At 43.3% G+C, this 14,177-nt stretch overlaps 1 protein-coding gene across 1 annotated transcript; it reads right to left on the bottom strand.

Moving 5' to 3' along the window:
• Positions 1 to 648: 648 nt before the first annotated feature.
• supt6h (SPT6 homolog, histone chaperone and transcription elongation factor) lies at positions 649 to 14,125 on the bottom strand. The gene is made up of 37 exons (XM_084565387.1): positions 14,006 to 14,125; positions 12,728 to 12,838; positions 12,480 to 12,647; positions 11,029 to 11,102; positions 10,724 to 10,904; positions 10,540 to 10,621; positions 10,155 to 10,410; positions 9,963 to 10,064; positions 9,681 to 9,794; positions 9,481 to 9,570; positions 9,177 to 9,319; positions 8,851 to 8,996; positions 8,644 to 8,751; positions 8,269 to 8,549; positions 8,021 to 8,175; positions 7,345 to 7,540; positions 7,082 to 7,221; positions 6,829 to 6,946; positions 6,642 to 6,718; positions 6,416 to 6,551; positions 6,146 to 6,283; positions 5,856 to 6,023; positions 5,624 to 5,751; positions 5,304 to 5,511; positions 5,050 to 5,197; positions 4,796 to 4,938; positions 4,572 to 4,712; positions 4,216 to 4,411; positions 3,918 to 4,063; positions 3,596 to 3,688; positions 3,367 to 3,480; positions 3,107 to 3,231; positions 2,606 to 2,718; positions 2,439 to 2,516; positions 2,161 to 2,339; positions 1,689 to 1,966; positions 649 to 1,462 (listed from the first exon to the last, which is right to left on the bottom strand). Exons 2-37 carry the CDS (start codon positions 12,825 to 12,827, stop codon positions 1,270 to 1,272), a joined length of 5,256 nt encoding a protein of 1,751 aa, XP_084421513.1. The 5' UTR covers positions 12,828 to 12,838; positions 14,006 to 14,125; the 3' UTR covers positions 649 to 1,269.
• Positions 14,126 to 14,177: the final 52 nt, after the last annotated feature.

The following is a 14,177-nucleotide window of genomic DNA, read 5'->3' as shown; positions in this document are numbered from 1 at the left end:
AAGTCACGTTTGACAGTATCTTCTGCTGATAGTGTTGCGGTTAAAAAAAAACAGATCACCAAACATTTTAATATTAGGTGTGAAAATAAATCCAGTTTTTACTGATACTCCGCGGGAAGAGCGACACTGTTTCAGGCTGAATTACAGCAGCACTGCAGGAGATTACATCCTATGAGGTGGCAAACATCGCGGCCCAATGTCAGAAATGAAGTAATCACAAACACTTAAAATACAAGAAGTTGAAATATGAGTAAACTTAATATAAAAAAACAAAAAGGACCATCTGACAGACTGTCATGGATGTTTGTGCGACACAGCGAGGTTCAGAATCCGCCCGTCAGATATTGTTGCTAAAATCAACAGTGTTTAAAATGGGTCCTTAACGTCTTCCGCGCCGCCCCGCACATGAAGCCGTCAAAAACAACCACCGTTTCTAATGTGGCACACTGTCCACACAGCACAGAGTCAGCAATACATTAGAGGCTATCTACAGGAGCCAAAATACATAGTCAGCCGGTCATAATACAGCACGTGGAAGAGGAAGTCAGCATTAACTCATTGCCTTTTTAAAATCCTGCCCTCTTTAAAGTCTGCAGTCACAGATGTGTTTACTTTGACAGATGTGAAGAGTCTTAAGGTTCAAACAGAAAAAAAAAACTGTCTTTATTCATTCTGACGCATTCCATACAAAATTACATTTCCTGATTGGCTTGGCAAAGCGCTTTTTTGGCAACTGATGGTGAAACTCCACCAACCACAACGGAAGAAGGTGGACTGTTCCCCTCTGTCAAAACCATTCACGGACCAAACTAAAAACCAATCGCCAAAGTAAAGATAGTAGGACAGCTTGCCTGTCAGTGTCTGTGGAGGTCCATATCCTACATGAAACGCTTGACGGATACTTTTTTTCTCATTGTACTGACTTTCTGCGTCTAATATACAGTGTTATTCTGACTGTACAAAATACTACGGAGCCAGAGCAGAGTGGCTCGGGGTGAGGTTTTGAAACATTTGGTATGAGGAGGGTAGACAGCAGGGAAAAGAGTTGATTTGAGCCATGATACCAGACTGTTTACTGCAGCTACAATATCAGGAGGGGACGGGAGTTATGAATGAACAATCAGCTAGATGGAGTGGGCTTTAATTAGTGGTCGGGAGGGAGGGGAGGGGCTGATGGGCTGTGGGACAGGAAAAGGGTTATCCAGATGAAGAAGCAGTACAATGGATGAAGTTGTGTACGGGGGGTGTAACAACGCCCCCCTCTGTGCCCTATCGGTCCATTTCATCCAGCAGCGGTGTGGCGTCTCCAGCGATGGACATGGGTGTGCTCTCGATCATGGGGCTGGGCGACGGTCGTGGCGTCATCCTCTGGGTTTTCTTCCGGCCTTCTGCCTCTTTCTCCTTCAGCCACTGTTCGGCCATCTTGCCCCAGTCCACTGCAGAGGCGTTGCTGCCGCTCGCCCTGCAGAGAGGGAGGACAGAGGGGGACGGGTTTTATTTGACAGTGTAGGAAACAAAACCCGATTGTATCTTTTGGTCAGCTGCTTATATTTAAAATGATGGATACTGTAGCTTTAGCACCACCTAGTGGCAGACAAGCGGTAAAACAGACACTTCTATCTATTACGACGCTCCAGGAGCAGCAGGCTTAATTTAAATCAGGACACATTTTAACCTCCTCTACTCACTTTGGCTGCTGCTGCTGTGGTGTACGCCCTCGGGATGAGGTGGAAGATGACGGCGTGCTCGACGAGTGGCCGTGGTGACTGCTGTGATGGCCGTGGTGGCTGCTGTGATGCGGCACGTGGCCTCCGTGTGGGTGGGTTCCGTGTGCGTGAGAGTGCGAGGACTGGGGGGTGGAGCCGGGGTACTGCGGCGTGCCCAGGGCCTGCTGGCTCGGCGTGGTGTAGGAGTAGCTGGGCGTCATCATGGGGGTCGCTATGGGTTGCTGAGGAGTAGCGAACACCTGAAGAGGAGGAAGAACTGGTATTTAATACACAACACACACCTGAATGTTAGGCGGCACCGTATGAGGTGGTGCAAGTGGACGCCTGCAGCCTATAAACAAGCCACATGTCATTCTACGCCTGTCTGTAAGGAGTCGCCAGTAACTCTAAAACCAGTTACTGAGTGTTTCTCAACTTTAAAAACTGCCCTTACATGATAAGCAGACGAGCTCCCTCCTCCTCCTCCTGTGCTGCCGCCGTAGCCGTACTGGCTGGAGCCCCACTGTGCAGGGGTGGTGTTGGGGTTCTGCCCCTGGCCCGTGACCGCGGCGATGGCATTGAACATCTGAGAAGTCATGTTGCGTGGGAGGGCGCTGACAGCTCGTGTCAGGTCTAGGCAGGAGGGAAGGAATACATAAGAGGTTAGTAAAACTGTACTACAACTCGCGCTGAACATGTATATTCGTTCGCGTGGAAGAGAGAGGAACTCACCTGCGATGTTAATGTTGGCCGGGGTGGCGTTCAGGGATGCAGGCGTCCTTGTTCGGCTGCTGTTGCTCGGTGTGATGCCTTTGACGGGGGGAGAAAACGTTAAAATAGTCGCCCACAATATATTTCACTGGCTGTGATACGCACTACAATCTGTGATGATTACATACCTGGCACAGGCTCTTGATAATGGTCCTTAAACCAACGGAACAGCCCGTTAACTGTTGGAAATATCTGCGAGCGGTAGCGGAAGCCGTCCGGGGTGATGGTCACATACTCGATTCTGAGGGAAAAATCAAAGCAACAAAACTGATCATGTTTCATTTTATAAGTACCAAAAAAAGGAATAAAACTTGGCAGTGGAGTTGTTGTGTGGGAGCGTGTATAATAAGTGTTGTGTTGAGAGAAAAAAAAAGCTGGAAGAGAAAGTGTGACTTGACTCATAAAGATTCAGATTTGCGAATATGAGCCTTAGTAGTAGCTATGGGCTGTCGCCTGTTACCATATGTCACTGTGATTTGTGAGTATTTACAGCATTGAATGGCAGCATCTGCTGACTTTACTGCGAGCTGAGCTTCTTTGAGGAGAAGCACCAGCGTTGATCAATATTTTCTACTCATGGTATCTTTACAATGAGTAGATTAGAAAAAACACAAGACACATCTGCTTACCGTGGTTTTCCCCGAGGCTGATAGCCCAGTATGAATTTTCCTGGCAGGTCTTTACATGCAGAAATAAAGTAGGGTATAAATGTAGGCTTCTCCCTCTTTATCCTGAGCAATAACTCCTCCATTTTCTATCACAGAGAGAACGAGACAAAAAGAGATATGAGTGGAGCAGCTCATGGCAAAAACAGACAACGGAATGAGTTCTTGATTTATGTTTCCTAAAGTGATAATAATTACAGGAAGGACTGAAAATGAACAGATACCTCCTTGCTTCCCCCGTTACACTCCTGGAAGTACTTATGTCCCAGCAGATCCCGGGCAAACGACGCCATCGGTTGAATGTACCGAGCGGTGATTTCATCCAGATCTTCAAATTCCTGCAGAGAATCAGAGACACTCTTTAAAAAAAACAAACTCTGAAGCCACATTACATTGTCTGCATGTTTGATTATGAAGCGAATGATAATACAGAGGAGAGGAGGAACAACTTACTTCATTATTGATCCAGAGTGTGTGCCCTAAGCTGAATGCGTTCTCTTTGCCTTCTTCTCTCACATCCACGTGTTGATAAATGCCGTCAGCCACCTAGAGCACATCACTCAGAATCAGACTGGAACATGTCGTGCCTATTCTCATTCATATTTAATAAGATGTTTGCTTCGCTCATATTGTGTTTTTATTTATTTATTGTCACATCTTACATCTTACTTCAGCTCAACATCCACAGACACGATGACACCTTTTATCTTTAGTTGTATTTTATTTAAATTTGATATTTTTATCACCTTGATGTAACCTCATATACGTTTCTTACCTTCCATGTGACCGTGAGATGATTTTCTCCTTTGCTGCTGGGTCTGATGATCAGGTCTCCCTGGTCCAAGGTCTCCATCATCTTCTCTGCCTGGTTGAAACTGATGTTGTGGAAGTTGGGGTGGGCGATCACACGCTTTATATAAGCTGAGGAGACGGAGAGAGCGGAGAATAAATAAATAAGTATTGCGAACGTTATTATTGCTGGGTAAACAAATGGCATGAAGGGAAAATTCCCCACAAAGAGGAGCAGTTTCATTAGCATTTTAATTCGCGTCTAGTTGCGTCATTATACTAACGTGTTCGCTGCTGCTTCTTTTTGAGCTCCTCCTCCTGTTTCTGGTCTTCAGACTCGGTGTCAAAGTCGTAGTAGCTGTCCTTGGGGAGCTTCCACTCGTTGGCCTTGTCCATCAGATCCGAGGTGCGGCACGTGAGGTCAACACTGAATTTCTCAATGTCGATTTTCATGATGCGGCAGTGGACTGTCATGCCCACCTGAAGGAGGAGTGGGAGGAATCAACAAGAAATACATAAGTGCCAGAAAAACAAGTCAGACACAAGACAGGAAGGACGGAAAATGCAGACAAGGAAAATACAGTAAGGTTTTATTTTTTTTATACCTAACAAACAGTGACAGCAACGAACAGCACCTCACCTTGACCCTCTCCTCGGGGTGTTTGACCACTTTGTCACTAAGAAACTTGGTGGGAATAAAACCCTGGACACCGTTATCTAATCTGCTCCGGACTCCAATAGCCTGACCTGGACATGAGCCACTGTCAAAGTGATTCCACACCTAAAACAAAAAGCAATAAACTAATTAATAAAAAGACTTTGTTTAGTAAGTTGTCAAAAGAAGAAATCTCAGGTGTCTGGTACCTCGCTCAGTTCAGGGAAATTGTCCTGCTGGCAGAAGGGACACTGCCACAGACCGGTAGAGTCGTTACGGATGGCCTGATCGTAGCTCTCTCCCTGAGGCCGCCGGTGAGCGATACCAGTCACTATACTGGTGATAAGCTTACCTGGAGGAAAGGCAGGCAAAATTATTAACCACACACACACATTTAAACAAGTCAACCAGTTGAATGTGTGATCACATATGTGATTCATCATTCAGAAGTGCTGTGTATTACCAATATAAAAGGTCTCTGGAGTCTCCTTGGTGAGCAGATTGAAGACCTCCTCAGTGTTGGGAACTCTGTAGGGAACTCTGAGGTCTTTGTACCTGCAGCTCAGCTCCGCACGGATGTCATACAGAGTAATTCCCTTGTTGCCATAACCCTACAGGGACCAAGGAAGAAAGGAAAAGTGTGATGATAAACTATGTGAATGATGAGTGGCTGTGAAACACGGGCAATGCCGTCCCAATAAACATCAACACACTGACCTGTCTTTCAAGCTCTTCAGCAAAGGCATCCAGGTCCAGATCTTTGAGACGCTCTGGGTTTTCCAAGATCTCCTCCAGAGCTCCGGCTGGGTTGGCGTCTTCTGCCGACTCATCATACTCGAGGGCGTCCACAGCCATCTTGCGAGCCCACTCGTACGTCTCAGGGTGAACGCGAGAACCATCCAGCACCTCGATGTAGGAGTCCGTACTGAGAGGAAATATTTTTTGATTTAAAATAATCTCAAAGCTAAAATGTAGATCACAGCTTTGTTGGAATAATTTGTATTCTGGGAAAGATCACGTCTGAAAACGCTACCAACCTGTCCCCAAGCGACGCAGTGTCGATCTTGATGAATCCGGCACAGTTGATAAAAACTTTCGGTCCCATGTGACACATCGTGACAAGCTGAGTTCTGTTTTCCAGACGAGTGTTGTTCTGTTTCAGGATCTGCTCAAAACAAAGTGGTTGTAAGATCAGCCAATATAGTACTTACTAATCTAATGTAGCAACTAACATACATGCACTTTGCTATCAAAAACACAAATCCATACCTTGAGAAGATGGGAACCCTTCCTCGGTCCCAAACCACAGACATATTGGACCAGGCTCTGGGTGTGAGGATGGGCAATGCCCCTGTTTACGTCCACGCCTACCTCATTGACGCGGTTGATGAACTCACAATAAAGAGCGTTAAGCAAATCCTCCTTCACCACGTGCTCCTGCGAAAGAAGTTGAAGAAAATCACACAAGTGGCAATTGTTCCCAGACTCTTAACGCAGGGATTTAGCTTCCAATATATAATGGGTATGTGGGGATAAAAACACAAATAAATTTCTCTCACCTGCAGTGGGTGTAGCTTGAGGCAGAGAATGTCCTCATCACTGCTGCAGACCTGAGCATACTCCACCAGGGGATCCTGGATCTTCCTGGCTATTGACACAGCCTGTCGCAGCAGTGGAGGATAATCCCTAAAATCAACCTTCACAGAGAGAAAGCAGGAGGTCAGGAGAAAGTAAGCAGGGAAAGGGAACAGTGGGCCACATCTCCGGTCCGATGAACTGCGGTTAACAACTGATGTGAGTGTGTGTGTGACATTTTTTATTTTTTTTACCTCAGACTTCTTGCTGTTCATGTAGAGCGTGGCCAACTCATTGTCAACAAGTTCTACTCCCACGGCTGGCAGAGAGGACTCCTGTTCAAGCTCGCTGATGGTCCTCTTGATGTCCTCCATAATCATTTGCGCATCTCTGCACACAGAAAGGTTTTTAACATCTCAGCATAAACGCCAACTTGTAAATGTCTTTCAGCACACACACACAAAGAACCCAATGACTGACCGGTTTTCTCCAGCAACAGCTACCACGTGGGGCTTCTTGCCGGACAGAAACTTCTTGAGGTTTTCAATGTCTTGGGCCTGCAAACAAGAGTACACATCTCAAACATGCATTCGGTAACATTATTTGATTTTTAAAACAAAAAGCATCTAGTGACAGCACAGAGTATAGTTATGTTCTCAGCGTGTACCTTCTTCTCTCTCTCATCCTCCCTGAAGGCATTTCTCCTCTTCATGAAGTACGGCAGACGCAGGAAGTCCACTACCTCTCCTTCCCCGTTGATCAGCGCGCAGAAAACTGGTGTATCTCTGTCGAGGAAAAGTTATTAGAAAACATTACTTTATCTTATAAGATTACAAACATCTAAAGTGTGCATCTCCTACATGTTAAGTGGAAAATCAGTTTGTACCAAAAATTCAAGCAAAGTACTTTCGGGAACATACCTGCTTGGCGCGTAGGCTACACCCAACACCCGAATGCCTTTTCCCTGGCTCTCATCCATTAGATCATCATCTTCCTCAACCTGCTGATCTGGCCGATAAGGAGCCACCTTGAGCCAGTTATACAGCCGGCGACAGCAGGACTTTAAGAAAAACAAATGGAAACCAAAGTGTTCAAAAATATTTCTTTGGTTAAAAAAAAACAAACAATTAAGCAAAACATTTGAGGATGCGTGCTGTGTTGATTATGTGCATCATCAAATTACCCTGACAATGCTCTCTTTGGCCTCCGCAATCAATTTGCTCTTGAGTTCCTTGGCCATCTGAGGGTAGAGGAACTGATTGAGAGATCTCTCTATGGCTAAAGTTCGCTGCCTGTTCCACTCCTGCACCTGGTGACTGAACTCATCCCTGTAGTAGAACTGTTTGATCTCGTCAAAGTAAGTCTGGTCCCCAGCATACCTGAACGGAAGAAGAGGAAAATGCAGAGAAGCGGAAAGCTGCATTAATACCACGAGTCATAATTCATAATCCCGATGTTCTCCTGACAAGCATGTGGATAAAAAATAAACTGCAGCTTAAAATTTAAAGAAATTAAACTCGGGGGAGCTATCCTACTTCTCAACTCTTCTTTGCTCCAAGTTAGGTTTCTATACAGATGCTAAAAATGGGACAATTAGTCACATCAAAGCCATTGTTTGATAAATGACCAAAGGCCAAAGAATGAACTAAAAAACTGAAGAGTAATTTAAAATTTTAATTTTGTATATTTGTGATTTACCTCATCTAGTTGAATACAACTGAACTGATGTGGCCAGCAACCTTTTCGCCTTGATGTTCCTTGTGTTAAACATGACTATATATATGTTGAAGATTTTTCCGCATATTCAAGAAACCAACATTATCAAAAAGTATTGTGACAGTACTGTGCGCTGTACTTACCCTTTGACCCCTATAAGGTCTATACAGATGTCAATGGAAAGCAGGCCCTCTTCCTCCGCCAGGCACATCTTCAAGAACTGTTCCCCATTCAGCTCTTTGACAGGCTTGTTCTTAAGATACTTGAAGGAGTAGGCATAATGCGCCTCGTCTACCTCCTACAGAAAATAAGCAAACGGCAAGATTGGTTCAGAAAGGTGTCTTTTATTTAGGATTAGATGTTTCTAATCTGGCAATAATTGAGCACATACCTTTCTGCCCTTCTTTGTAGGTTTGATGTTAATCTTGGCCCTCTCCTGAAAGGTCTGTCGAAGAACATGTCTGACCAAAGGTTCCCGAGCGATCTGCATGGCGACCATGTACCTGGTTCCTTCCAGCACTGCCTCAGGAGTAGAGAACTGACTGCAAACATAATCTTTGGCCAGCTCTATGGGCTCAGCGGGGAATTGCTCCGTCTCGTGACGCTGGTAACTGTCTCTCAGATTTTCACCGAACTGCTCTGGAGTTAATCCAAACTTCTTCGCCAAGCCATCTGCCGGAAGGAAGAAACACAAAAAGATATAATAATGTAGCAGTGATAATTTAACACTGAGATTGAGGTGCCCAAGGTAGAAAAGGACACTAACCAAGTCCAACGCTTTGACAGATGCTGTACATATCCCTACGAGATGCCAACTTAAGGTCTGGTCCTTTCTGTTCTTCTTCTTCTTCTACCTCCAATTCCTCCTCATCACCTAAAGTGGGAGTCATTTAGAAACTTGTTAAAGCAAGGCAAACAACGGAAACAGTTTAAGCTCCGACCACAATCATCTAATAAACCACATCCATCTTACCATCCTCTGACACTTCTTTGATCTTCTTGAGCCTCTTCTTATTGGCTTTGGCAGCATTCTGCATTTTAGGAATATCTCGACCATAGTAGAGCAAAAAGTGATTGTACACATCACCCAGCTCTTCAAGAGTCTGCACATCTTTCAACCTTTAGAAAATGATAGAATAAATTTGAATTCAATAAAAAGAGAGCATTGACAATCAGTGAACAGCACGGTTTACGCGAACTTAGAATTTATTATATGTTAATATCATCCAGTTATTCTTTGCTTAGTAAAAGCACAATTGTTTTTTTCAGCCCTTGGCCTCCAGTGTTGTCAAGACGTACCTCTCCATGTCAGCAGTGTCCAGAGGACGGATGCCATCGGCCAGTGGTTTGTCGGGGTCCGCAGAGATTTGCTCAAACTGATAGGACTGCATCTTCTGAAACAAACGGGTCAGGTTCTGCTTCCTGGTCTTCAGCTGGGTCCACTGGTGGGTGGAAGATGAAAAGTTATACTTCAAGAAACCACAGGCTGCATTTGTACGATAAGATGATGAAAGGAAATAACTGAGTAACGTCTAACTGTTGCTGATTTAATTGTACTTTCCATTACTAAAAGATTAGTTGGCAAGATGTTATAAAACAATACCTTTTCATCCCACTGCCAGACCTTCCACAAGTCATTTATATTTAACTCTGGCTCCACATATTCTTTCCTGTAGAAAGCTATGAATGGAACCTGTAAAAAAAAAAAAAAAGACAGAAATATAAGACATGTTAGAACAACATCACATTTTATGAGACATACTGACATCAAACGAAGGGAAGATGAAAGAGAGCTCGCTGTACCTCAAACTGTTGATTCCTCATGAAGTTGAGGGCTTCTTTGATCTTGGCAATTGTGCTGGGGCCTTTCCTGCTGAAGTTTGTAGTTGTTCCTCTGTCTAGATAATCTGTACTCTCCTGAAAATGGCACAAAAACAGGAGATACATTTTTGTAATAATATAGTATTAGTAATGAGAGTCTAAGGTGTCATAGTGTCCAGAAATAGAAAAACAAAAAAGGCAAAAAAGGTCTTTCTGTATTGTGCTTTTTTCTGTGTATGTTTGGTAAACGGGAAAAAGTTGTACCTGCATGGAGATAGTAAGAGTGGAGAAGCCATGTCTGAAGATCCACTCTGCTTCCTCTTCCAGCTCGTCATCCTCTGCAGGTTTAACAGGGATGGATCGCAGCTACAAGGCAAGGGTCAGGAAGACAAAATCAGGCAAACGCATAATAAATATGCTTAAAATTCATTAACCTGAAAACACACATCCACGCACCTGGAACCTCTCTGGCATGTCTGTAGACCGGATCTCGTTGTCCTGGTCTGTCATGTGACTGCTCTCCAGCTCACTGGGCTCATAGATCTCAAAGATGCTCTTCCTCCCCTGTCTCCTCTTAGTCTGTTTCTTTGGACGGTCCCAACTTTCTTCATCTTGATCGTCTTCCTCCTCCTCACCTGGGGCATAGGTGTCTGCGTCGATGTCGGCAAAGTCGAACTCCCCACCAAAAATCTCCTGGGCCTCCTGGAGGGCACTGTGGAAAGACAAACCGAAATTAAAAGTCAATTCAAAGCTTACCATTTAATATTTATTGTTGCATACTTAACAGATTATGCATTTATATTTTGTACTGATGGCTTTCTGAATAAACTACAACACTCACGCGTCTGTGTATCCGGAGAACTTCTTGCCTCTCTTCTTGGTGATGGGCTGACCATCATCATCCACTATAAAATCATCGATATCTGTGGGACAATAGCACAAATTAAAAAAAATTAAAAAAGTTCCAATGTTTATATTCCCAATCTTTTATTATTTTTAGATGGATTGAAAAAATCTTAGCCAACCTGACTCCTCATCCTCTCCTTCTTCGTCATCATCTGCGCGTTGGAGAGGCTCATCAACGGCCTCGCCATCCTCCAAGTCACCGTCAGCATCCCCATGAAAGATCTCATCAGCGATCAAGTCCTTCTCATCATCGTCTTCTTCGTCATCATCCAGTGTTTTTACACGATCATATTTCTTCTTCTGTGACGCAAAGCAGGTATGGCGTCAGTACAGCTTGCTTAAAACTTTAAATTTGCACAAAAATGAAGGGAAAATGCTGAACATCAGAAATAACGTGAGGCTAGAGATGAGAAATAATCCTTACCCTCCTTTTCACTTTAACACCCAAGTTTTCCTCAATTAGGTCAAGATCATCATCATCCAGGTAGTCGTCATAATCTGAAAAGACCAAAAGTCTCAATCAGAGGACAGAATTTCACTCAACCTGCAAGTTATCAGTCTGCATAAGCACTGCCAGCAAGTGTTATTTATTTAATTTAATATACACATTCACTTTCTCTATGAGAAACAATGAGAAAGATGTGGAAAATATAAAGCACAGCAGCTGAGTATCAACATCAGGCAGCATCTGTCCAGGTAAACGCAACAAACATGTGGATGCACGCGGCTCCACGACATATGGAGCCAGCTGCAGAGGAAGCAACCTGCTGTTTGACCTGATTAACAGATGCCAGAAGTACAATTCATTCTGAAAAATATTTTCTCTCAGTTTATAAAATACTGTCCCCCGCTTGCATTGACAATTTAGTAAATTCTAAATTATAATGATATTAAATTGTGACCAAATTCAAATTATGTTGTAATCTTACAGTTGGAAAACTTGAAGGGAGACTATGATCAACAAATTATTTCCTGAATTATCACATGACAGGCATTGTAGTTTCATCTTACTAATATTTGTCAAGCAACTGACTGAGCAAACAGATTTTGAATGAACCCATATGTTTTTACAGACAACATAAGGCTTCAGAGAAGAAAGCAATATAACAAAACCATTTTTCTGATTAATTAACTAGCCATTAAGACAACCTAAGACCTAGTTTCAGATCATTGCCAATTCTGACGGCCATTTCTTTCTGTTTCCCTCAACATATCAGTTTCTCATATATAGATTGTTATAGCTTTAATAGCCACTCACATAATGTGGTATCATATAACAATGTGACATCAGCGCTCCCCCTCTACTGTTTGAAAGGGTAACATAAAACATAAATATGTAATATACTAATACTACTAAAGCATCTGAAACTGTAAACTAGGGATGTTCCGATCAGGTTTTTTTGCCCCCGAGTCCGAGTCCGAGTCATTTGATTCTGAGTATCTGCCGATACCGAGTCCCGATCCGATCCAAAGTGACGTCATGCCGCATACGTTGTTTCTGTGTGGAGTTGAGGCGGTCTGACTCTGTACCACCACATAACAGCAAATACTAAGCTGTTATTTTTCCCATTTGTTTTGAAATATTATAGATCTGATAAAAATAAATAAATAATGAGAATAAATATAAATATAAATATATATATATATATATTCGATCCCTGATCTGGATGTAACATCCGATTCCGATCGAGTCTGAAACCACGTGATCGACCCCGATTTCCGATCACGTGATCGGATCGGGACATCCCTACTGTAAACCAGACAAAGATACAACGGTAAATGCTACGTTTTTGTCTTAATCATGTTCCACTTAAGAAAACAATAGTTATGTATATCTATAACGCTTTGAAAAACACTGCCATGCCATGCACTTACTGCGCTTCTTCCGCCGATGCTTCACTTCTTCTTCTGAGTCGCTCCCCGCTCCACTTGCACTTCTTCCAGCCTCTTCTTCCTCCTCCACTTCCTCGTCTCCATCGTCGATCAGTCCGCGTAAGTTTCCTTGCTCGTCCTGGTCCTCTGTGTTCTCTTCTTCCTCTTCATCTGTTAAGGAACGGCGGTTAAGCGGTGCCAAACAACTCCAAACTACCAAACTCGTCCCTTGAGATGAGTCCAAATCTTACCATCCTCCTCCATGAACCGCTGTGTCTTCTTGGGCTTTAGGTCTTTCTCTTCAAACTCCTCCTCCGACTCCTCTGCCTCGCTCTCGATGAAGTCAGACATGACTGCCGTTCCTGGGGACATGTGGAAGATTCTGTTAATAAACTTTCTCAATATCACTGCAATCTTCAGTAATAGGTCTTTCTGTTGTAATTTTTCTTTATTCATTCCTATAATCAAGCTTAAGGTTTGGAAAATAATATTTCAGTCTGAAAGTAATACACATTTACACTTTATTAGTTTGTTGCAGCAATTGATCAATGTAATTTCATTGGCAGTAATATTCAAACACTAGACACGTGTTTTTATGTCGGCTGCCTGGTTATGTATTGTAATACTCATAACGTGTAAGCAATATTTGGCTGCAATGGATACGATTTTGACTAATTACACAAGAACATCTGAATAGTTAGGTATAGTGTGTTGTTATGTGACGTTTTCTGTGTAATATTTACTTATCTCATATTAATTTGGGGGCTATTTGGTGACATTTTATACGTACACAAATGCGGGGGAAATCCACGTGAAAAGGTTTACAGAAATGTTTAGCGTGCATCGTGTTATTTACAACCGTGTTAGTATGTTAACTGGTAAAGGTTTGTTATTTACAACAGCTACAATGTGATTAAGTTTAAACTAAACTAACGAGCTTTAAAAAGCTACACCTAACGATGTCGCAATGCGCATCCACACACACACACACACACACACAACACGGATTAGCAACCAGTCGAATTATTTTCAACCTAACGATAACTAACGGTATCAGATTATATCTTTAAACTAACTGATTAGCCGACGGTCGAGAACATTAAAGTTATATTGTGAATTCTGGCCAACAACTCTAGTTAACGTTATTTTCACTGGTAGTTAGCAACCACCAGGCTACACATACGCTAGCATTAGCTAGCAAGCAACCTTTTAGCAAGAAGGTCGGTATTTGATGATCGCTGTTTCTGTGGACAATGTTCTGGATAACAACAAATTACTTGCTGAGTCACATACAGTCTCACCAAAGTTACTGTTGTAAAAAGATTAGGCCAAGGCCTCCGGGGTAACTTCGCAGCCCCATCCCCGGGTAGTCAGTGTTTTAACGTCTTAGTGCGTTAGCCTGACATTAGCTGGAACGACAACAACAGCCACCAGCATCTGCACCAACGTTAGCTAGTCAGCTACTGTTAGCTAAGCAGCTCAGCGCAGGCAACGTACATTAGCACGGTGAAAAAAAAAAACGTACTTACACGCCCGAGTGCGGTGGTATACTCCGAATATAACCACAGTTATAACTGTTCTGTGTTGTGTTTTGTGTTTCGGAGCTTGCACTTGTAAAAATGGCCGAGACCTAGCGGCGTGATGACAATTCCGGGATGCGGTAAGGGAAGTTCCAACCGCGTCGATAGCGAAGTGGCGCCA

The sequence above is a fragment of the Chelon labrosus genome, assembly GCF_963514085.1.
Source record: "Chelon labrosus genome assembly, chromosome: 17".
NCBI classification, from domain to species: domain Eukaryota; kingdom Metazoa; phylum Chordata; class Actinopteri; order Mugiliformes; family Mugilidae; genus Chelon; species Chelon labrosus.
The sequence above is the reverse complement of the archived record's forward strand: the minus strand, read 5'-3'. Positions and strand labels throughout refer to the sequence as shown.

Excerpts from the sequence above, each read along its gene's own strand:
- supt6h (XM_084565387.1), bottom strand. The coding sequence starts at position 12,827 with ATGTCTGACTTCATCGAGAGCGAGGCAGAGGAGTCGGAGGAGGAGTTT. Across the intron at positions 8,176-8,268 it reads CTACAAAGAAGGGCAGAAAG|GAGGTAGACGAGGCGCATTA; the intron begins GTATGTGCTCAA and ends TATTTTCTGTAG. Across the intron at positions 6,552-6,641 it reads GCTGTTGCTGGAGAAAACCG|AGATGCGCAAATGATTATGG; the intron begins GTCAGTCATTGG and ends TTCTGTGTGCAG.